Source organism: Astatotilapia calliptera, chromosome 4 (genome assembly GCF_900246225.1).
Source record: "Astatotilapia calliptera chromosome 4, fAstCal1.2, whole genome shotgun sequence".
Classification (NCBI taxonomy): Eukaryota; Metazoa; Chordata; class Actinopteri; order Cichliformes; family Cichlidae; genus Astatotilapia; species Astatotilapia calliptera.
Window position 1 is genome coordinate 13,769,666 of NC_039305.1, and position 22,821 is coordinate 13,792,486.

The 22,821-nt window shown below is 41.2% G+C and overlaps 1 protein-coding gene across 2 annotated transcripts in view; it reads right to left on the reverse strand.

The window, feature by feature from the left end:
* LOC113020721 (ubiquitin carboxyl-terminal hydrolase 22-like) overlaps positions 1 to 22,821 on the reverse strand; it is a 28,492-nt gene that overhangs the window by 4,568 nt on the left and 1,103 nt on the right. For both annotated transcript variants that reach the window (XM_026164921.1, XM_026164922.1), the window contains exons 2-8: positions 8,152 to 8,284; positions 6,768 to 6,881; positions 6,569 to 6,670; positions 4,776 to 4,942; positions 3,093 to 3,252; positions 2,499 to 2,601; positions 1,189 to 1,347 (exon numbers count right to left, since the gene is read on the reverse strand). In XM_026164921.1, coding sequence (XP_026020706.1) covers positions 1,189 to 1,347; positions 2,499 to 2,601; positions 3,093 to 3,252; positions 4,776 to 4,942; positions 6,569 to 6,670; positions 6,768 to 6,881; positions 8,152 to 8,284 — 938 coding nt within the window. The remainder of the gene's footprint in view (positions 1 to 1,188; positions 1,348 to 2,498; positions 2,602 to 3,092; positions 3,253 to 4,775; positions 4,943 to 6,568; positions 6,671 to 6,767; positions 6,882 to 8,151; positions 8,285 to 22,821) is intronic.

Consider the following 22,821-nt stretch of genomic DNA (forward strand, 5'->3'; position numbering starts at 1 on the left):
GAGGCATGAAACGCGAGAAGCAGGAAGAAAGATTTCTGCGTGGAGTGTTTCTGGTTGTGTTAGATGTCCTCTGAATGTGGAGCGCACTAAGCTGTTCTCCGTATCAGTGGAAGAACATGAAGGTCTGTATAATATGCCTGCTTGCACGGTTTTGCTGCAGCACATACGCATGTCAGTTTGCCTAACGCAAAAGCCCATGTGGTGTCGTCAACGCCTTTATCACCATGGCAATAACATCAACCAGTTCTGTAGCTTTAAGAGACTTGCTGCAGCAACTAGAGATGTGTGAGAAGCTGCAGTAAAAAAAAAAAAGTCAGCAGGAGAGGAGGTGAGAAAAAGAGAGGGGGAGGATGAGACAAATGTGAGTGGTAGAGAGTGAGGGCAAACGGGAAAAGAATGAAATAAGATAAGGAGAAGAGGAAAACAAATTGAAAAAATGAAGAGGCAGTAGAGGAGATATGAGAGGTCACACTCCCTGGTCAACCTGGTGATGGGAGAAGATGAGATTCAAGGATAACACGGCTGTTGTGCCTGAATAGAAACTATATGTGACCCCCTGTACATGTGCAGGGGTGGGGTGAATGTCTGACTGCTCCTGAAAAGATGCAGGTGGACTGATAAAAGCTTATTTCCTTTTAAATCAGCGCAGATTAATATGCCTACTAGGAGCCCGATAAACATGTAGCATCCAACCTGAGAAGGGTTTTGGTTTGCTTTTGCTTTTTGTTTATGTATTTTACATCACACTCACTGACACATCCACAAGTATTTTTAAAATCAAGAAAAAATGTTCTTCTTTGACTCTCCAAAAGAGAAAAAATGCCCACAGAAACATTTATTAAAAAACAAAACACAAAACAAACAAACCTTCATTTACATAAAAATGTCAAAAAACACTTAAAATGCAAAATGCCTGCAAAATCAGCAGGTGACAGTATAACTAATTCCAGCACCATGCTGCCAGTTGGCCCTGCCGCTGCCACTATAATCCATAATATCAGTTTTCCATGTCTAGACATAAACAGGGAGTATCTGCACCTTATATGGAGTTTTCCAGCAGGCCTTTTTTTCAGTGGCTTTAAACAGTTTTTCAAAATGTTAAAGTGTTGCATTAAAAAACACAAAGCAAAAGAAAGCACTCCTGGGGAACCTGGACTGAACCTTATGTATGAATGAATGAATATATACCTGCGCAAGCAGTCTGTGAGCGTGGTGGATCCTGACAGGTGACTTTCGCCATTAACTGTGCTTCCATCCCCTCCAGGGCTGAGGGGCCAAAAAGGCGTGGAAGAGCCAGGAAGGTCCAGACTGATGTCCCAGAAAGGGTCTATCGTTGTGGAAACCCCACTACAGGGGAAAAAAGAAGAAGAAGAAGGGAGTTCAATTATAATGTTTAACTATTAGTGTGTGGCTTTGTGTAGTTTGGCGTCACTTGGCAGGATGATGACATAGATGGTAACGAGTAAGATTAAACTCCCACAGCCCCCTTGAGATTCTGATCATGTCTTTGTTTAAGGCTGATGGAAGACTGAATGTGCGCATGTGAATAATGTCTACACAGTTGTTCCGGGTTCATCTGCAATTCAATGATGTGTTACGTCAAAGAAAATGGCTTTGCGTAAAGAATTTGTATTATTACAGCCCAATAAGCGTGATGGACTGCAGCCCAGGCAAAACAGAGGCCTCAAGTGCAAAATGTGTAGAGTATACATAAATATATATGCACAGGGGTGGGCTGCCAAACATTATCAATGTTGGTTAGATGAGTCATGGTTTTGCAATACCCAGAGCAACCAGTGGGTGGCTAGCAAGGCAAGCAGACATGCATTTATGGCAATAGGAGATCAGCTCTGCAGTAATTTGACACCAGTATGGCACTACTTTAGTTTGAAAGCCTTTGCTGATGCATTTTATTGCTTAAGAGCTTACCCATTATATTCAAAAAGTGATTTTAATGATTATGAAGGGGCGTGATTTACTGCCACGGTGATGCACTGTCATGAGCAGCTCTGCATCAGCAGTCTCTACTTTCACAGTGGAGGCAGGTAATGTCACAGTAAGCTGGGCTGGGCTTGCCTGCAAGTCTGGGTGAGGTGCTTTCCAGTTCAGTGCAGCGTGCTAGTGTTAATGTGACAGGACAGCTCTAGGGGGAAGCAGGCAATGCTTGGGTTGCGCTGCTGTCTAGACAACCTCCATTAAAGCAGCTCTGCAGGGACTGGGTCTTTGAATAAGAGCGCAAAAACCAATGGTTCCCCCACTACTTGAAGATGACAGGAATATGTGGAGGATGCATGAATGAGTAAATGTTGGAGGGAAAAAAAGACAGAAGGCGTGATGCTGCTTCAACATGAATGCTTAGTGAACATCTCGAGTGGGATTGTCTTTCAGCAGTCCCTTTCCATTACATCATGACGGGGGTTTTATCTGACCCCCCCCCCCCACACACACACACACACACACACACACACACACACACACACACACACACACACACTTACTGGCAAACTTGACAGGTAACATCTGATTGCAGGCCCCCGGTGAAGATTTGGTCAATGATGCAGTTACAGTGGTTTGGATTGTTGGCTTTCTTGCCATTGTCGTCTGTTGACCAGAGAGAGGAGACAATATGAACACACATGACTGCACACTGCCCACCTCTTTAGCACATTTAAAAGCTTCACAGTGCCTCACTCCCACTTCACAGCTCTTTATTCTCTCTAGCCAATCAGGGTAAGCCTTTCCGTTGTGGCTATGACTGAGTCAACCTGTCATTGCACTGCAGCAGGGCCTATTGACATTCCTTACACTACTTGCTTGCTGTCCCGTTGGTACATTGTAAGTCTCCTTCAGTATGTTTCCAGTGAAGTAAGGCACTGTTGTCTGTCGGTAGATTTTAGGTATAATTCGATATGCCAGATCAGAGACAGTAGGTGGCTCTGTCTCCTAACACTCCCCTCAATCTCAGCCGACACTGTTTTTACCTGCGTTTACTCACTTAAGTCGAACTGGAATTTCAAACTAAAGTATTTATGGGCCACAAACTCAATAAATAAATAAACCCATTAAACTAATTGTGTTTAAGGACGACTTACTGATAGTGTCTCCTTTGCAGTGCCTATGCAGTACATCCAATGCTGCAATGAGGAACTCATGGGCATCTTGCTGCTCGTAGCCTGCGAGGTGGCGTGCATGAGTCCACACCAGGTGCAGCAGCCGGAATGGAATGTGGGGCGAACGGTGGCCCGAGTAGAACTGGGAGAAGGGATGAAAGATGGGACAGGTGGGTGAGGGTGAAGAAGAAAGGTGGTTAGCCTATTTTTCCAGGTGTTACTAGGTGTGTTATTTTATCCACTTCATTCCAGTCTCTTTTGGCTCTTTTGTAAGCACTTCATTCAACAGGTCTTGCCAGATATAAATGAATTCTAACAAAAGTTACAAAACAGAACCAGCTCTGATGACAGCAAATCCACAGAGAGGGAAAGTGTAAGACACAACAGAGGCAAGTCAAAGCAGATGGGTGGGGGAAAAACAGGGAGAGTGTGCAGCAAAAATATCCATCTGTTATGTGCTGGAGATCTCTGGCTTGCTGTTGAAATTGGACTGAGAATTCAGGGCAGGTCAGGATGGACAAGCAAGTGACAAGGCAAGTACCGGCAGGGTGCAAAAACAGTGCAACGAAGTTCCAACAAGACCTCATTAATGCCAGAGGATCTCACATCTCGACGTGCGGATAATGCGCGCACGTCGCTTTATACTCCTCAGTTTTCTCTGAAGTCTGATTGAGCGGTGAAAGAAAAAAAAATGCTGAGCTGACGTCTCTTTTTGAATCTTACAGACTCTTCTCCTTTTCGGCAGTCTGAAGGTGGCTGACAAACGAATTACGCGACAACACGAAGACAAGAATAGGGGAGAGGAAGAGGAGAGAGTCGCTGATCAAAGCAGGCCACACCTCCCCTTTTCAATCCAAAAAAGCTGCCTGAGATCACGCAGGTGCCTACAGAGCCACAAGATGACTTTTGATGAAGATACAGAGGGGAGCTGGATGTAACCTATGAAACAAGGCTTAGGCACAAAAAAAAAAAAAAAAAAAAAAAAAAAAAAAAAAGACTGCTCACGTGCCCGGGACTGTTTAAATGTAAAATCCTGAATTGTATGCCTCAAAGACACTTCATGTGAAATACAACTGAACAGTTCAGCTAACTGAGACAGGACAGACATGTCTGTGTGTGTTGCGGAGGTGGGGGGCTGATGATTCAACTCGTTATATATTATAACACCACTTGCCAACTGTGTGCCCATATACACTGCAAATGAGAGGATGTAAGAAGGAAGTGAGACAGTGTGGGAGCAGAGCAGGCAGTCATTACGTAAGACTCTGGGTTGAGTTTATTAGATGTAAAATGCCTATTTTCTGTTGCATGAAGAATAAACAGTTAAGACTTTTTAAGGGCTACGTAATTTAAATCTGGCTGAGCAGATTCAATAAAGGTGTATAATTACTGCATTGTATGTTGCACTCTACATTCCTTTCAGGCAGCATTTCTTCCCTTGTCTCTGCCTCCCTCTTTGGACTTGACAAAAGAGCACAAGAGTGACTCAGCCTTTTATGGCAGAGAAAACATTCTGTATTGCATGGTTGTTAAAAATCTCTAAAATTATAGCTGTGTACACAAAAAAAAAAGATGATAAAAAACTAAACATTCACAAACCCATTTTCTTTGTGCCATTTACGAAACCTATCTAACAAGTTTGCACATGTCGACTGTGCGTCGTACCTCCTGAAAGAGCTGCGACATCTCACACACCAGACAGGAGTTTGATTGCATCTCGCACTTGTGTCTGTCGGAGAGAAAGAAGTCTCGTAGCAGTGGTGTGTGTGTCAGAGCCTGAACGATGCAGTTCATGAAGCACGTGTTGCCCAGATTTATTAGCCCTCGTAAACCTGCGGAACAAAAAGGGAATAAAAGAAGAGGGAGAACATCAGGGCTTTGAAGGTTAAACACAGCAGTGACTCCAATTCGCACTGGTGACGATGAAGAGATTTTTAAATCATATTTATCTTTGGACTACAGTGAACTTCCTTGTTCAAAAAATAATTCAGTACATAAACTATTTACAAGTCTTTTTCTTTTTTTCAATGCTCTCTCATTTTAAAGTCTAAGCTTTCGCTCAACTTAGCCAGACAGTTATTCCAAACCCAATTCAGCAATGTTTTAGCCGTTAGCTTTGGGTTATCTTCATGCTAAAAGGTGTATTACTTACTATTCATCACTCACTGAGTTGTATTGGGTTTCCCTGGGCCTGTTATTAAGAACTAATTCCATAGTATCATACTGCTACTACCATGCTCTACCATGGAGGTGTGACCAGAAGATGAGCAGTGCTTCATGTTCACTAAGAGCTCTTTCCAGAAAGTAAAATATTTATCTCAGAGTCCTTTAAATGGCATTTGGTAAACTCTGTGAGCTGTCATGTGTCTTTTACTGAGGGATATATCCCTACAAAGGACTTCTGAAGATGACACACATCAAAATTCTATGCTACTGGGAATACGCGTTGCTTTTATGCCTTTAACCTGAGCTGTGGCTCGACAGAATTTTAATCACAGAGCTCTGAAGAGTTAATTGGATGTCACGCTTTTGTACTGGCATGTAGTGTAAATTGTGAAACAAATGCACCTTGTAAGAATATAAAGTCAAGTAAAAGGTTTGAACACTTCTTTTACATTTAATAAATTGAGTTAGATTTGGTTTTTAACACTAGATTGATATATAAAAGGCTGGTTCATGTATTTAAACATAATGAAGTTATGCATAAAAGCCACCAATGCTTTGTGATCCATTTTTGTTTGGCTGAAAAGTTAATATGGTGTTGGGTCAGGTATGCCAGCAACACTGTGTGCAACTTGGATGTGTTCCCAAAGCTTTGAATGAATTCATTTAGAGTGAGAAATGATGGCCAGAAGAACAGGTGAGACACAGCTAGATCTTGGGTCTAATCCAACTGACCAAGGTTTGGTTCTTGATAAGAGTGCTCAGTGAGCGCCTAAACAATTTAGACTGGTCATGGTGGGCACACACACATAAAGACACCAGTTCCACTGCCCAGTCAGGTTGACCAAGCAAATTGTTTGAAGGTATAAAGAGAGTGAAGGCTGGTGGGAGATGGGGCGGGGAAAAAGGGTAAATTACTACATGTACAAAATTAGAGACACAATGGAAACAACAGGAGGGGTAAAAGCATGGCAAGAGATAACTCCAAAAAAGGAACAAAGAGAAAACAAGCTCTGGGTAGAGATAGACACACATTCTGATGTAGTGTGCATATATCTGAGAGGGAACACTGTGTCCTGCCTCTCCCAGTCCACTGCCTGCGGGGCTGCCCAGTCTGGTTGACCTTGAATATTACACCTAAATGCATGAGTGACTCCAAGCACACTTGCGCACACACACACGTACACAAACACACAAAGAGCCATGGAGAAAACCCACAGCAATCACAACTACGATGAGAAGAAAAGCTGTGCAGATTAAGACGTGCAGAATAAACAGTGCAATCGATTGCCCACCTATGGTGCAGTTTGTAGTGATTTTCCTCCGCTTTGGATTGTGTCGTAATAACTCTAGCTCCCTCTTGGTCGGCTCCCACGTCGTGTACTTCTCCCCTATGCCTGTGGACAAATGTGACGGGGCAGAGATTACCAGGCTGCTTTAGTTTAAAAAAGAGAAAAGAAAGAAAACTGTATTAATGAAAACAGAATGCTATACCTTGCAATTTCCATGCTTTCCTCTGTTCCTCTTTGGCAATCTGCTCCATGTCTTTGTCATAAATGTAGTCTTGACACACAAAACAATATATTCCACCATATAATAGGTCTATTGCTGTAGGAAGGAAGGAGGGGGAAAGAGAGTGAGTATTAGATTGCAATCAAATTATAAGTATTTTTTTTTTGTACAGTAATAGACATTTTGGGGGGGAGGGGGGGGGGGGTTAAAATGATTATTTTGCTGTCTAAAACCACTGATAAAACCAAGTGTTACCATCTTATTGCTTCCACTAGAAAAATGACAGATGTGAGGCAGGCAGTGATGGAAAAGGTGTATTTGTCTACCACCCCCACTTGTGCTTCCCATTAACACAACCCAACTTCTTCCATTTTCAAACTCCACAGCAACAATATTTCAGCTCTGTTGCTGTGACAACCTATTTTTAGATTAACCGGACATCTTTCTGTTTTTGGCGCTACTCACAATAAGAAGGTGAGCTAATGCATCATGTAGAAAAACCAACCGGTGTATATGTGCTGCTCAGTGTTTTGCAAGGGCGTGAAATAAGAAAAGACAGTAAAATATATATAGAAACAGGATGCTCCACTGCATACAACAGCACCCGGTTAATGAAGAAAAATTAGAATAATACAAGTGGCAGAGAGAGGAGGAAGACAAGGTCCTGCATAAGGCATGAGAAGCATAAGAGCAAAACAGTAAGAGGATGAAGAGGTGGGGAAATGAGGTTGATAGAAAAATAAGCAGACAAAGAAGGCATGAGCAAAGTCCTGTGAGTGAGCCTGCTAAGAACGGGAAGTGAAAATGATGGGTACAGAGCACTGAGAAGGGAGCTTGACATCTAGCAGTGGAGCAGACAAGGGAGTTTGGATTAATTTGATTAGAGGTAGAGAGGAACAGAGTGCCAGTGTCAGGGAGGCACCTGTGGAAAGCTCAACGCTAATTAAGACCGCATCCCCGCACACAGGACGGAGTGTGTGTGTCTGTGTGTGTGTGACCAAACTGCTGAAATGGATTAAATCAATTAAAGCCATTAAGATGTGTACAAAACTGTTCTATTGTCTCTGTTGTTCCCACATTTAATTGTGCTCATCAGGGTGATGTCAAAATCTTGCTCTTTAATACCTTTGTCTTATTTAGCATAATTGGTATGTAATGTTGAAGCTACTCTTTTTGGTAGCACAAGATTAGCAAAAGTCTACCATCCCCTTGCTGAAGAAGACTGCCAGTTTAAATGTGACTGGGACTAGGCACTCCCACAGGAACTGTAATGCAATGCAGTCAGCATCTATTTTGCCACTGGTCGTGAGAATAATTTAAATATAACCAACTAGGGTCTTAGAGTGCGTGAGAGTGAGCAACTTACCTAGATTGTGTCTCTTGTTTTTTGCGTGTTCGTGGATGTGTTTCTTTGTAAAACAGCCAAAAAAGACGCAGTAGAGACAAGAGTGGAGTCGGTTCAGGTGGGCGCCACACATGTGACAGATACACGACTTGGCCTGGGGAGAAGAACCCAAGGGATTACGGGGGTTGGGAGAGAACAGGGGACAAAAGGAATTAAGATCAAGGCAGGAAAGGACAAGTCCATAATTTTGAGAAAATCCTCTGAAGCAGGACAGAGCTTCGAGGCCTAGTAAAAGTATAAAGAGCAGAAAAATAAAGTTCTATCTTCAAGTGTCAGACAAACAATTCTGAGGACACAAAGCTTGAATGAACCTGACAGGAGGACAGACTAAAGACTGCTGGGCCTGCTGACAAATCAAACACAGCGACAAATTAATTTCACAGTGAATCTTTCTGTATTAAACATGTGCAAGCCATAAAGGGTGTTGATGCTTGACAGGCACACCAGAGGATGCAAACAATGTGCGGGTAACTCACTAACAGCAATAGGTGTGTTGCCAGTGATTTCATTCATAACATGGCATAACTGGCAAACATGCAAAAAACTCTTCCTTAAAGGAATCAATGTAGAATAATAAGCAGCAACTATAAAGCTAAAATGCTAAAGAGCATGAGTGACACAGAGGATAAAGGACCTGTTCTATGAACACAATGTGTAGAACTATAGTTCTGAATAATGTGATCAGCAATAGAGTAGGACAGAACTGCTTGACATGCAGGTCAAGCATTTAAAAAGGGTGAAAGGTCAACATGAAACTACTATAAATAAATATTAGGGGTGCAACGATATTCGTATTGATATTGAACCGTTCGATACAGTGCTTTCGGTTCGGTACGCATATGTATCGAACAATACAAAATTTGTAATTTATTTTATCAACTTTCCTTCTGACGATGCTGTCTGTGTTGAGAGCTCAGTGAACCTGCGTTCGACTACTCCGCCTAGGCTCGACAGTGCAGCCTAGGCGGAGTAGTCGAATGCAGATCCACTGAGCGCTCAACACAGACAGCATCGTCAGAAGGAAGAGCGCAGGGCAAGCTAGCGAGACAGAAGTTAAGCTCTCCTTGCAACATGGACCTCCCCCACCCTCATTCAGATCTGGCGTTTGGAATTATTTTGGTTTTCATGTGACGTATGACCCTGAAGGTAAGCGAGTCATGGACTAAAGTAAAACAGTATGTTGGATGTGCCACGCAATGCTCAATTACATGGGTGGGAGCTAGTGTGTTAGCGCAGTTAGCTCGTTAACGTGTTGGCCGTCTAGCCCCATGCACGGGGCGATCGGCGGTAGCTCATTAACGGAGATTTGTCGTGTTGTGGCGTTAATGTCATTTCAACGAGATTAACCTGAAAGCACTAGTGGGAACACAACGAATATGACTGCACATTTACGCCGACATCATCCTAGTGCAAAGACAAGTGGAAGCAGAAAAAAAACAAGCAAGCATGCTATTAACTTTAGCCGAGTCATTTAGACAGCTGTTAGCACATGATTCTCCTTATGGGGACCTGATATGTTTAATATGCTGCTGAGAATATAGCCCAGAAGAAGCGGATAGTATAGCTTTTATTTTGGAAAGAGACATTTCTCTGTAATAAACTCTCTTTTCCAAAGATGAGTGATTCCTCAATCAGATACAGGGCTCGCAAAATCGCTAGCCCGACGTCCCAGGGCTAGCGATTTTTCCAGTAGGGCTACCAAAATCTATCTCTGCCCTGCCCGTCGGGCTATTGTAGGAAGGAAAAATATATGTCAATGCTTTTGCATTCTTTCAGAAATGTAGCTGGGTAATTATGTAATTGGCATCGGTGAGCCACTGTCAATATGTGACATATTGAAATCGCGTTTGAATTTGCGCTTGCTTTTTTGTTTTCACTTTGCAATCGTGCGAACTGTGTATAGAGAGCGACAGCACTGATTGGTGAGTGATGATAATTTGCGCACCAATTCCTCTGACATCGTCTTATTAATCGTTAGCTTACTATGCAAACATGACAAGTGAAATCTCCCGCAGCTTAAACATGTGAGAGGTTGATCGCGCAGAGAATCGCTGAGCTTATGTGAGTGCGTGTGTAAAAGCAGCAGGATATATATTTGACTACGATGACCTGGATGACTGAGAACCTTCACAGACAGATATATATTTTAGTTCTGCTGAGCCAAATAAGACAGGTCAGGGTGAAGAAGTGACAGCCAAAGAAAAGCTTACCACAAAACGGAGAAGTTATGACAAATCAGACTATAAGGCAAAAAGAAAGTGCAGCTTTATGGTTTCATGGACAAAATAATTTCTGTGGCTGCAATATGACGAGCTAAATAACCAGGGCTGCACATAAGTGGTCCGCAGGTGCGCATTCGCTGTCAAAATAAAAAACACGCACAAGGGTTAGGGTTAAATTTAAAAACTGTACTTTTGAGTTAAAAGATATATTTATAATTTTAATAAATGACAAATTAAAAAGGCATGAACATTTTTTTGTATCGAAAAAATATCGAACCGTGACACCAAAGTATCGAACCGAACCGAACCGTGAATTTTGTGTATCGTTGCACCCCTAATAAATATATAAATGCAGTATTAATGATCTAATTAAAATCAGAGCTTTGTCTGATCTTTGTTTGTTTATTTAGGAATCTAAAGGACACTACAGCAGAAAGTTGTCAGCATGCCTTTTTGAAAGGGAGAAATTGAATAAGGAAAGGGAGGAGAAAGAAAGCAATCTAATCAAAGCCTTTCAGGGTGCAGACCTGATGCAATGAGTCACCCACTTAGAGGGGAGATAGCACAAAAAGAGCTGTGAAGTAGGTGAAGATACCGAAAATAAAAGGAAAAAGTACTGACCAGACAGCTTTCGGTTTTACACTTTTAGGCACAGTGTGTGAAACTAACCTCACCCTCTACTTTATAACTAATGCTACTGCATATAAACTCAGCGGTCCCGCGTTATGTTGTCTGCCTATTGTTAACTTTGAATTGGGATTCAAAAGCATAACCTGAGACACTCTGAAAAACATAAACCATCATTGTGCCATAGAAATAAAAAAAGAATTTAAAAAGAGGTCCAGTCAGTTTTGCCTTCTTCTTCCTGGACAAACCACATATTAGAACAGTGAACAATGAAATGGTATTATTACACAATTATCAAAGATACCACTAATAATGCAATCCCTAAAATAACTAACTACAATTGTAAATATGTTCTGTAGTGAAACTTTGTTCCCATGACAAAGAACTGGGCAAAGAAGTGGGACGTTGAATTGGGCTCCTACGGGCACATTAGTTTCAGGTCTGTGTACAGGTTTTGTGTTTCAGGAAACTAACATTATAGCTGCAAGTAACAACGCCGTTCAGCAAGGCACAGTTGCTAAAATCTCATCTCGCCGCTTGGTATGGCTATGCATTTTGTTTCCAGTGGCCCCTAAAGGTGAAATGCAACATTTTTATGCTTCCTTAAAAATTAACTTTCTGTCATGTGATATTTGGACAGAAAGTATATTTAGACCTCACTTCCTGAGACAAATACCGTATTTCCCGGACTACAAAGCGCACCTGAATATTAGCCGCACAAGCTAAAATCAGGGGAAAATCCTGTTTTGTACATACATTAGCTGCACCTGACCAAAAGCCGCAGGTGTTTCAATGTTGACTTATGTAAGAGAATATGCACAAAGGGAATTGTCAGGAAAGAGATGGCTGTTTGGAGACATCACTTTTATTAATATTTTGAAAAACAAGTTATGGGTACATATTTGCATAACTTTTTAGGTATATGTGCACGTAGCGGTAATTACAAGTACGAAACATGTACTGTGCTTCATAAATGAGTAACAAATGTAGTACATAACAATAACCTACAGCACACCAGAAAAATAGATTCGGACTACCTTTTAGGCTCAGGTGCAGTGACATGGCTTTAACAAGAAGAAAAGTCAGTCATTCACCACCATCTTTCTCTTCTTCCTGCGCACTAAAACCACCAAAGTCCTCTTCTCCAGTGTCTGATACGAACAGGCTCAGGATGGCTACGTCATCCACTCTCAGCTTCTTTCATTCGTTGTCACTTTCAAAACCAAACAAATCCTCGTTGTCAGTGTCAGAGTCGAACACCCTCTGAAGGGCCGTGGCGGTGTCTTCCTCTCCATAATGCAGCAGTCCAGCCCTTTGAAATCCGTTGGTGATCATGGATGTTTTCACACTTTTCCACGCTGTCAGGTTCCACCGGTGGAGTTGAGCATAACTTGCTTTTCGCAAGTTTATTGCCGCTCGTCATCCACGACTCCCGCTGAACGCGTAGCGTTAATTTGAAGTTTGTTTTTCGCGCTACTTGTACAGCACTATGTTGCCTGGCGGATGGACACGTGACCAACATACCACTCTTGAACCCCGATACTGTGTGTCTGATCACATGCCCTCCTGCCAGTCAACGTAGTGCCGTACAACAGCGGAACAAACAAAATAAATCCTCTTACGATATCACAAAAATCTTGGACAATCCATAGAAAAGCCGCACCTGACTAAAAGCCGCAGGGTTCAAAGCTTGTGCAAAAAGTAGCGGCTTATAGTCCGACAATTACGGTACTTAAAAAAAATCCTTACAACTCCTGCAAATGGTGATTTGAAGCTCATCTGCACCAATGTTCGAAACAACTGGAGAAAACAAAAAAATTCGCAATCACCAATATGGTGAAAACACCTCAAGCTGAATTAGCCACAAGCCCACAAATTCAGCAAGTCACTTTCAAAAGCCAAACGCCCCTAGAGACAGTCTGCTCCATTTACATTATATATTTCCTTTAGGCATTATTATTAGATGCAGCATACATTTTCAGTACAATAAACTTTCCTTTTTGCTTATTGTTAGCTTATAGTTAATGGTAGATCAGGTGCCTCTGAACCAGTAGTTATGCTGCTACAGTCTCAGATAAAGCATCTTCTCTAGCACATCCAAAGGTTTTTCAGTGGGGCTGAGGTCTGTATTCTAATGGCTAACCCATGTGTCAAAATGACTCATGCTATGTGGACCCCTCTTTCACAGGCTGAGCCCGATGAATCTTAGCATTGTCATCACAAAATAAGCTTAGGGAAGAAAAAAATTTAAATGATGGAAAAACCTGGTTATTCAATATATTCAGGTAATCAGCTGACCTATTTTCTTGTTGAACCTAGTCCTCCATTCTAATGAAAGGCTCTTTCTTACTTTAAAGTATACCTGGGAATGGGGAAAAAAATAATCCTGATGATACAATGATGGTTTATTCACTGTAGCATTATCAAATGTGTAACGTGTCTTTTTCTTTTTTTTTATTGTTTAAATGGCAAATGAATTACCTGAGTCACTTTCTTCTCCTTCTCCAACACTGATTAGTTACCTTCTATTCACCTTAATCTGGCTTAATGAATACCACCATGACTAGTTATAAAGTAGTGATGGATTGGTCAATTTAAAGAAAAAAAAAATCAGTTTGGACTACATACACAATAATTTATATAAAAAATATTGATATTGGGTGGCAGTGTAATGATTCTCCCACCTATAGCACATATCCAGATTTAATACTTGATACCCTCTATTTCTATCATTTCTCTTGTCAGCTACTTGCAACAGAATTTTAACAACAGAAGTTAACACAACTATTTCATATGTTAACAATAACAGAAATGCCGCTGTTAACTGTACTTGAGGCATTATGTTTTTTTAGAAGGAAAAAAAACATTTGGACTGAGACCTGAATCCCCGCAGAGATGATTTATCAGTGGGAGTGGGCAGAAATGGTCACAAATTGTGTAGGAGCCAGTGGTTGCAGGATAAAAATACCATTCCTGTGCAAAATTCTACTGTCAGAAGAGAAAAGAATTCAAAATTCACTTATCTGATTTGCAACAAAATATGCTAGTCAGGATGTGATCAATGCGGACAGTACCATGCAATGACACAGAGGTAGCCAGCAGAACTCCCAGTGCGGTCTATGTTTTGGATAAGCATTAGTAGGCATGGGCTAGATTGTGATGACATTGCAGTGGAGGGGATATTCACGGTTGCAGGCACTAAGCTCTGTTTTTATTCAAATTGGTCTGTGAGGCAGCCAGCTTTGAATGGGCAGAAGGGGCAGCACCAAAGAAAAGCTCTATGAGCTTGGTGAGTGAATAAGGAAATGAACTAATTACGTCACTTAAAACTAACATCTACAACAAACTCTAAATCTTTAAGGTCGCATGTAAAACATATAAAAGGTAAAATGGGAGACAGTAGTAGTAGAACAGATAGAGTGAAGAAGCAGTTCCGTTTTTAGAGTATAAATTAAGCCCTAAATACACCAGTAAGAAAAGCTACTCACTGTACTTAATATTAATAACATGTTTTTAACTGCCTGTCCAAACTCATCCCACCAGCAGTGATGTTAATCCCCATTTCTCCACTGCACCATAGCACCAAAAACAAGAAATCCTGCTAATGCCACGCCTTACCCTACTCCTCACCCTCCCCTACCTCAATACAGATGTATTGGGCAGAAAATCTATCCCTGTTCTCTGCCTCTTACAATAGTTCACAGGCTGTCTACTCCTCAGTGTCAGCAGTCCTGCATCTCTGTCTGCACCTGGAGCTTTTAATGTTCTATTAGATCAGCTATTGATCAGCCGCTGGCTCAGATGACTGGAACAAGTGTCGGGCAGGTAGCAAGCTCATGTTCGTGCTGCGCTAGGCTGCATCTCCCACCTGGGATGCACGCTCTTTGAGGGCGGTTAGGCTGTGCTCTGAGTGAAGGGAAATGATGCGCAAAGTTGCTGATTCATAGAAGAGCAGATTTAGAAAACCACCGATTTAAACGACTATACCTCCAATCTATTATTAGCATGGGCAAAAGAGGGCATAATGCTTTGTGGAGTCCACCGATGCTGTGTGGGGCTACTAGCAAAAAATGACTATGATGGAATAAATATGAATCCTCCAGTGCTCTAGATCTAACTTCACAAAAGTGCCATCAGTACGTCACACTTACTCCAAGCATTAAGGGTAATGCATTCAGTTATTCAAACGTAGCCAGTAATGTGATGAGCTGTAACTGAGGAGGAGAGAGAATGATGACAACAATTATGATGTGGACAAAGGTCTGGCTCAACGGAGAACCTTCTTGCTGCTGTAAAGAGAGGAGCAAGGAGGGGAGGGGCAACAAAGTCAATACAGACTAGAGAGCAAAGCTATATGAGAACAGTGACTCACCATGCTGCCTAGCACTCATAAGCCCATGCATGCTTTTCAACACACACACATACATTAACCGTAACTGACATTAAAAGTGCATACTATAAATACGCCTGAAAACACACACAGCAAACACAGACATTGTTAGACATTTGCTGTGGTACTTGGACACAAGTGTGCACATATACCGAGTCTTCTTTGACTCCATATTTAACAGGAGCAAGTCAACAAGAGACTATGGAAGGAAACTGATGGTGATGCTCCAGAACCGCACTGCTTCTGACTGACCTCATGGGGCTGTTGCCTGACACTGTCTTGGCAGAATGATGCTGTAACCCCCCCACCCCCACTATTTTCACATAACAATGCCTGGCCCACAACATGCACTTTCAGTAAGCTGCCCTAGAGATACACAACATGAATCTGTACGGTTTCACGTCAGCTCATTGCATGGTCTGTTGAAAGTGATATGAATGCTGTGTAGTCTTGGCTTGAGAATGTATTCCCACCTCATACATATGAATTTTAACTTGTAGGAGACATAAGGGATTGTTAGAGTGTGTAGTTTAGCCTCATACTGTCACATATAGTGGTATAACGACACAAAGCTAAACCCTAAGCCCCTAGTGTACAGAGTCTACTTTTCCCAGGAAAACGAAAAAGACAGACACACTAACACAGACACACACACACACACACACACACACACACACACACACATCCGAATAAACAGTGTATGAAGGAGAACTCCATACTGGGGATTTGTGCAGATTTTGTAGGCCTGCTGAACACGTGACAATCTACATAATGAATATGTGAAAGTAATTAAGATCACTGAATAAGGGAGTGACAGTCTGCATTCTCTATTCTTTTACTCTTTTATTTAAGACATTAAGTGATGTGGAAGAAAACAGGAAGCAGAATGCAGCAGTGAAAGATGAAATATGGTATTTAATTAGTAATACTGTATTTAGAGATCGTCTTCTGGAATATGCATATACTTGGAAACCAGCCATACTCCCTTGAAAGGTCATTGTGAATCAATGCAAAAAGCTCCATCACACAAGAGCACAAAGCCAACTTTAATTCAATTCACCTCTTAAAAACAATAATAATTTATGAACAAGTTTGTTAAGCTGCAGAGATGTTTAACTGTCCAAGCTAACAAATTGCTATATGGTTATTGCAGCTATCAGATGCCCAAAGCCTGCTCTACCAAAATAAGACAACTATTTATTTAATCAGAAATTGAAGAGCAGCTTGTTTTGAATGGCACCCTTGGACTAATCATCAAATTGCGTGTTTTTCCCTTCAGCACCAATATGCCATAACCATCACTTGCGAGAAAATCTATAAGCACCACTGAACAGAGCCACAATGGAGCTATTGCAATATAGCTTCCTTAAAAGTGATATTACAGAACAGACCCAAGTAATTGTCATCCAAGTGTCTGATGCTATTGTCTTTCTCACAAGGAGAGAGAATGTTTTGTAGACATAATGTCAATCCCAAGAAAAGCTGTCACTTCAGTGAAAGGTTTTAACTATAGGGAATGACCAAGTGTCTACAAAAAAGAGATTGATTGCCTCTTGGTTCTGGTCAGCCGCTGGAGAGTGACTGACAGCTCATTAGCCAGATGGTGGTACTAAGGGAGGGCTGGACAGCAGCCTCATTGGCTGGCTCATGCCACGAACAGCATGCTTTGTGGCAGTGATGCCTTTCCAAAGCCTGCTGGACAGTCAAATGAGAAGTGTAGTTGAAGGGAGGACAATGAAAAGAAACAGTCTGTGGGAGAGGAAGAGGGAATCAGTCAAAGGGGAATGAGACCAATGAAATTGCAAACTCATGCTCTTTTTCCACTTACACAGACTCCCATATCTGAATATTCGGGTGTAAGGATCAATGAGGCCATTGCAAAAGATAATACCACAACACAAAAGCTTTTGTTTTGTAAACACCTATTTTTTTTTTAATGTTTCTCTCCATTGTTTATCTAAGAGCAAACTTTCATGCAAAATCCTACCCATATGCTTAACCAACACTTTACATATGTGGCTATTATTTGTAAATTTTGTACCTACTTACTTAAAATTGCTTCCAAGTGGAAGATTGTTAACATTTGTCCTTTGGTATGTCTTACCAGAAATGAAAAAACCCAGAATAGTATAAAATGCACCTAGGGGTACAGTACAAAGAAGTTCACAGAGTATGTTACAGTTCCCTCAGGACACAGAGTATTTATGAGGCAAGACTTTCTATGACTAAAAAACTGGGAGGCAAACAGCATGTGAAAGGGGCACCACAAGGTGACACACCAGGTCCATGATTACTCTGGGAGGGGTTTACAGACCATTTGTTTAGTCTGACTCACTGAGCCATAGCCATGGTGCTTGACAGACCGAAACCCACATAAGAAGAAACCAAGGAGTGACAGAGAGCATACAGACATGGAAAAAACAGGCCTGGACAGGGGCCCAGGAACCAAAATCTGACATCACCAAAGCCACAGAGTGTTGCCTGCAAGCCAATCGGATGAGAGGAAAAAAAATAAATAAATAACTAACAGAAAAATAGACCATTTGATTATGCATTTCCCAGGATCCACAAAATCAAATTAATTCAGATAAAGATATAATTCGAAAAATAATAATTCAACCCATGTTTTATTTAATTCCAATAAATACTCAGCATAAGCCTTGAGTAACCCAACCATTTCTTCGTTCCATTTCCAAGTAGCCAGATTTTCTTCTAATTTTTAAAGTAGTTTTGAAAAACAGTTCTTCCCAAGGTTTTTTAGTCCTTATATCTGACCAGACCAAGAAATGTGATATATTTTTTTTTGTGCGTTTGATTGTTAAACCACTTCATAATGACCTATGTATCAATCAAGTATAAAAAGGCACCCGACTCAAGGGATAAATCAGTGCTCTAACTACACATAACAATACAACCCTTTAAATTGTGTAAAATAGCATTTTTACACCAACAAGATGATTCCCAAAAGAAAACTTGGAAGATTTGGCATATATTGTCATGGTGTGCAATGTGTCCTTAAAAATTTAAGACGTGACAACTGAAGCTTGAAAAAAAAACGAAGTGACAGACTTAAAAACTATCCAGGGAAGATGGATAGTATTAAAAGCCATGCCCTTAACAAACGGGGGGGATCCCACAAAGACCTCACACCGGACCTGAGAGATGTATGTGGCCCTTATTTTGATCCATCTACTGTTCACTGAAGCCTCATCAGAAATGGTCTCAGTGGAAGAGTGACTGTCAGAAGCCATTCTTAAGGAAGGGAAACTGGAAGAAAAAGCTGGGGTATGCCAAACTACAAAAGAAATCGATTTTTGGTTCAGGCTGTGTGGAAAAACAGCGATGACACAAAATATTGTCCTTCAACCTATTGAGAATTGTACAAATTCTATTTTTGCTTTATATACACTATATTTCCAGGCATGTATGTAGATGTTTAAAAAAAATAGCTGGACCTAAAGAAATGAGTACCGTAGCTGCTGAAGATTTCTGTACAGTACTGCACACCAATAAAGTTAAATAAAATATGAATAATCAAAAGAGTATTTGAAACAAACTTAATAGGCTAGACTTTAGAAGAACCATGGCTTAGCAAGGTTTACAAATAAAATAAAGTCAAGGTAAAGCAGGCAGCAGCGGCGTGGGCGCAGAAGAGGAAAAAAGCGTGATAAGAAGAGACTGTAGGAATAGATCCTGGCGCTAGAAACGTATGCTGATGAGTCAAGGAGCAGGCCTGTGATGCGATGGAGGCAGATCTGACAAAGAGATCTCCTCATAGCACAGAAATCAGGCGCTCTCTGGGATGGGCCGTGCCTCGGTGATTTTGTGCATGTGTGCATGCCAACTGAAAGAAGAGGAGGGAGAGACGGGCGTCGTAATTGTGTCAAGCCTTGAAAATATATCCGTTTTCTGAAATTTCCAGCAGCATCTAGCAAATGATTTATTTCTCATCTTCTCTCATCAAAAGCAGAAAAGCACAAAGGGGGGTTTGCACTTATGGGAAAGGTAGAGGAAGGCTGGGGGGCAGGGGGGCAGGGGGTGTGGTTTCTCAGATCATATATGATTTATCAAAACTAGAAAATACAAGTTCACTACTGTCAGCTCTCTAATCATTACTCTTTAATCTAAGTAACAGCACAATCTTCAAAGTAGTTATGGTTGCAAAAATTCTGCCAACCCCACCCCACTCTGCTTTCATCCTACCCCGTTTCCACTCAACCTAGGGTAATATCTCTTGTTTAACTGTATTGCACAGACCCTCACTGTGGAGTAGTCCAGTAAATGAAATAAGAGTTCATCGTCCTGGATTAAGCAATGTCAAGATAAATAAGTATGAATAGAGGCATTACCACTCACAACCATGGCCATTCACAAACTATAAATTTTGAATACAACTGAAATAGATTAGCCTCAATCAAATGACACAAAAGCTGCTCTGACACCCTTCTGTCAAAGTCCACTTAAATGGAAATCTGGCAATTAAGAGAAATAAAATGTCAGGAAACAGCACAGAAAAGGTCCCACACGACATACCCATTTTAATCACACACAGAATTTAAAGCACACTAGCTTAGCATATCAAAAACAGAAGGGATTTGAAAGACAGAAGGGAAAGCAAACCAAAACAATGGTCTTTCCTTTCCAATCCTTTCGCTACCCAGTATGGCTAAAGAAGATCTTTCCACTAACCAGCATCTAGGTTCTTGTTCAAGGCTAAATACAATGAACCACAGACTTATTCATCTGGAATAAATCCACCCCGAAGACAAACAACACTGCATACTTGTTTATTCTTGCCATTTCATTTCACGGGGCATCTTCAAAACGCCCCTTTATTTGTATTTAATTGTTTTCTCAATGGACCGTTTGTGTCCCAATTACGAAATGATTTAGAGGCCATTTGTGATTGTGCAGAGAAGACGGTTGCTACATTTTTAGAACAAAATGACACCAGGCTTCAGGCGTGACAGAGTCTACAAAAAATAACAACATTAAACGTGGAGTTTATGGTTAATATTTCAACTGTGTGTCAGTAGCAGATTGCAGAACATTACACAGCAGATAAGAGTACTTGTCATTCCAGCTGAATGGGGAATTTGCTCTAGAACCATAATGCAAAAAATAAATAATCCTAAGGTCCTCAAAATGAAACACACAGAATCCCAGGCCACACTGGGTCACCACATCTCTCCTGCAGTGTCCTATTCCTGATGTTCAATCTACCGGGTTTTACCAGTGAAGGGTTGTACATTCAGAACAGGCGACAGCGTAAATGCATCACCTGGGAATTGATATTGGCTTAAGGTAGGAAGAGTGACAGCTTACAGGAAGGCTGCTGAGGACAGTCCCTTCTAAAAGAAGATGGGAAAAATGCAATACAAGATTACAAGATTATAAGGCACTTCTAAAACCAAAACCACACTCTCATCTTTCTAGAAGGTGCCTCTTAATTTACAGGGCTTCCCACCAGTGTAAGATGAATATGCAAAAGGAACTGCACAGATAAGCTTTTATCTAGTCAATGAATATGACATTCACAACATCCATCAGTGTCAGTGTCATCTAATCAAACCATTTTGATGCAATAAGTATTCAACATAAAGTCATACTGGTATCTAATGATCTTAAGAACAAACACAAAGTGGTCTCAACTTTACTTTTGTACCAATGAACCAGCACAGTAGTGCTCTGCATGTTACATTCGTTAGAAGCTAAACAGGCTCAGTGACAAGTTGTAAGGCACAAATATATCAACTAAGTAAAATGCAGAAACTTTAACTTCTCTTTTCTACCTGCTTTCAGCCGTATGTAAACATACTATTTCAATATAATAAATAGTCATATGCTCGATGAAGGAAATATAACAAGGTATAGCAAGCAAGAAACATGGAAAAAGCCTGCATGACTCTAAGGCTACAGGCGTATTGTGATAATTTGACATGATAGAGAATCTAGGGGGATACATTATAATGAAAAACTGAACTGATAAAGCACATGGAAATGTGGAGCACAGAGCATGAATTAAAATGCAATCCAGTCTGGAACTGAAAATGTTAAACTGTACAGAAACCTGCTTGTCACTACTTTCAATGCAAAACCGTCATCTATCCTTGAGCACTTAACATCTAGCAGGATTGGGCCTGGATGACTGTTATTTATGCAACATACTACCAAGCACAGATGGCGCAGGATTGATGGAAAAAAATAGGAAAAGAAACATCACTATACCTCTGATAAACTGCTGTTGTGTTTGTCTCAACATTGCAGACACATGGAAAGATTTATTAGACGTACTTTTTATGTGAAAAGCGGAGCTTGCTGCTGATTCAGAGACTCTGGAAGATATTATCTTGCAAAAAAGATGGTTGTGTGGAGCTGACAGGAATGTTGCTGAGACAGAGAGCGCTGCAAAACAGATACGGAAAGATTCCTCCCAAATGTATAGGACAAACCAGATTAGCCACCACTAAACACAACAGGAGTTTAGCCATAACTCTGTACATCACTGAGAAGTGAGCAACACCTATGACAAGTCATACTTTTACGACGGACTTGAGCTGCTGTTGAGCGCTTTCTTGTCTGTAGTGTGCCAAAGAAACCAAACAGGTTTTTAAAATAAATTGTAGCAGTGCCCCCCATTATACCGTCATGTATACATTTTCAGATGCTCTCTCACAGTTTTGCTTTATAATTCTGTCGTCTTGGGTGGGTGAAAAAAGAATTAAGACAGACAGGGTGAGCGCTGTGCTCAAGTTAAAGCATGTCATTTCAACACTGTATAAGCAAAAAAGGGTTACTGGCCATTTAGCACTATTTGCTCTAACATACCCGCAATGTAACTGAGCCATGCTTTTGGCTGTTCTACTCATGGTCCACCCTCCCCAACAGGCAATATTTCTGGCTGTAACAGTGCATCACAAACGATAAAAGGATGGGGCCGATGCCTCCTGCTACACTGGTTTACATCCAATATTATGTCCACTAAATGAAGGAGGCACTGAAGCGGGTGGGTGAGCGGGAGGAAAGCAAGCAAGCCAGCTCTTATTCATCTGAACTACCTGCATTATGTCAGTGAAGATGAGGAGAGGGGGGAAAGCATCAACTCACCAGCTCTGCCCATCCTGCATCACTGTGAAGTACCTATTTTATCACAACGGCATAAATATGCATTACAACATGCAGGTGAAGCATAGATGGCTTATAAGCAAGCAACAATCAAACTGTTGCTAATGCAAGGTGAAAACAAAGCCAAGCTAGACAATGTGAAAACAGTGGCTCAAAAAAACAAGAGGAAAGAAAAAGAAGAAAGAAAAGGAGTGAAAGGGTGGGAATATAACAGAAACTGCAGCACGGTCCAGTGATGACATCAGTGTAGAGAGATACTCGTAGCTG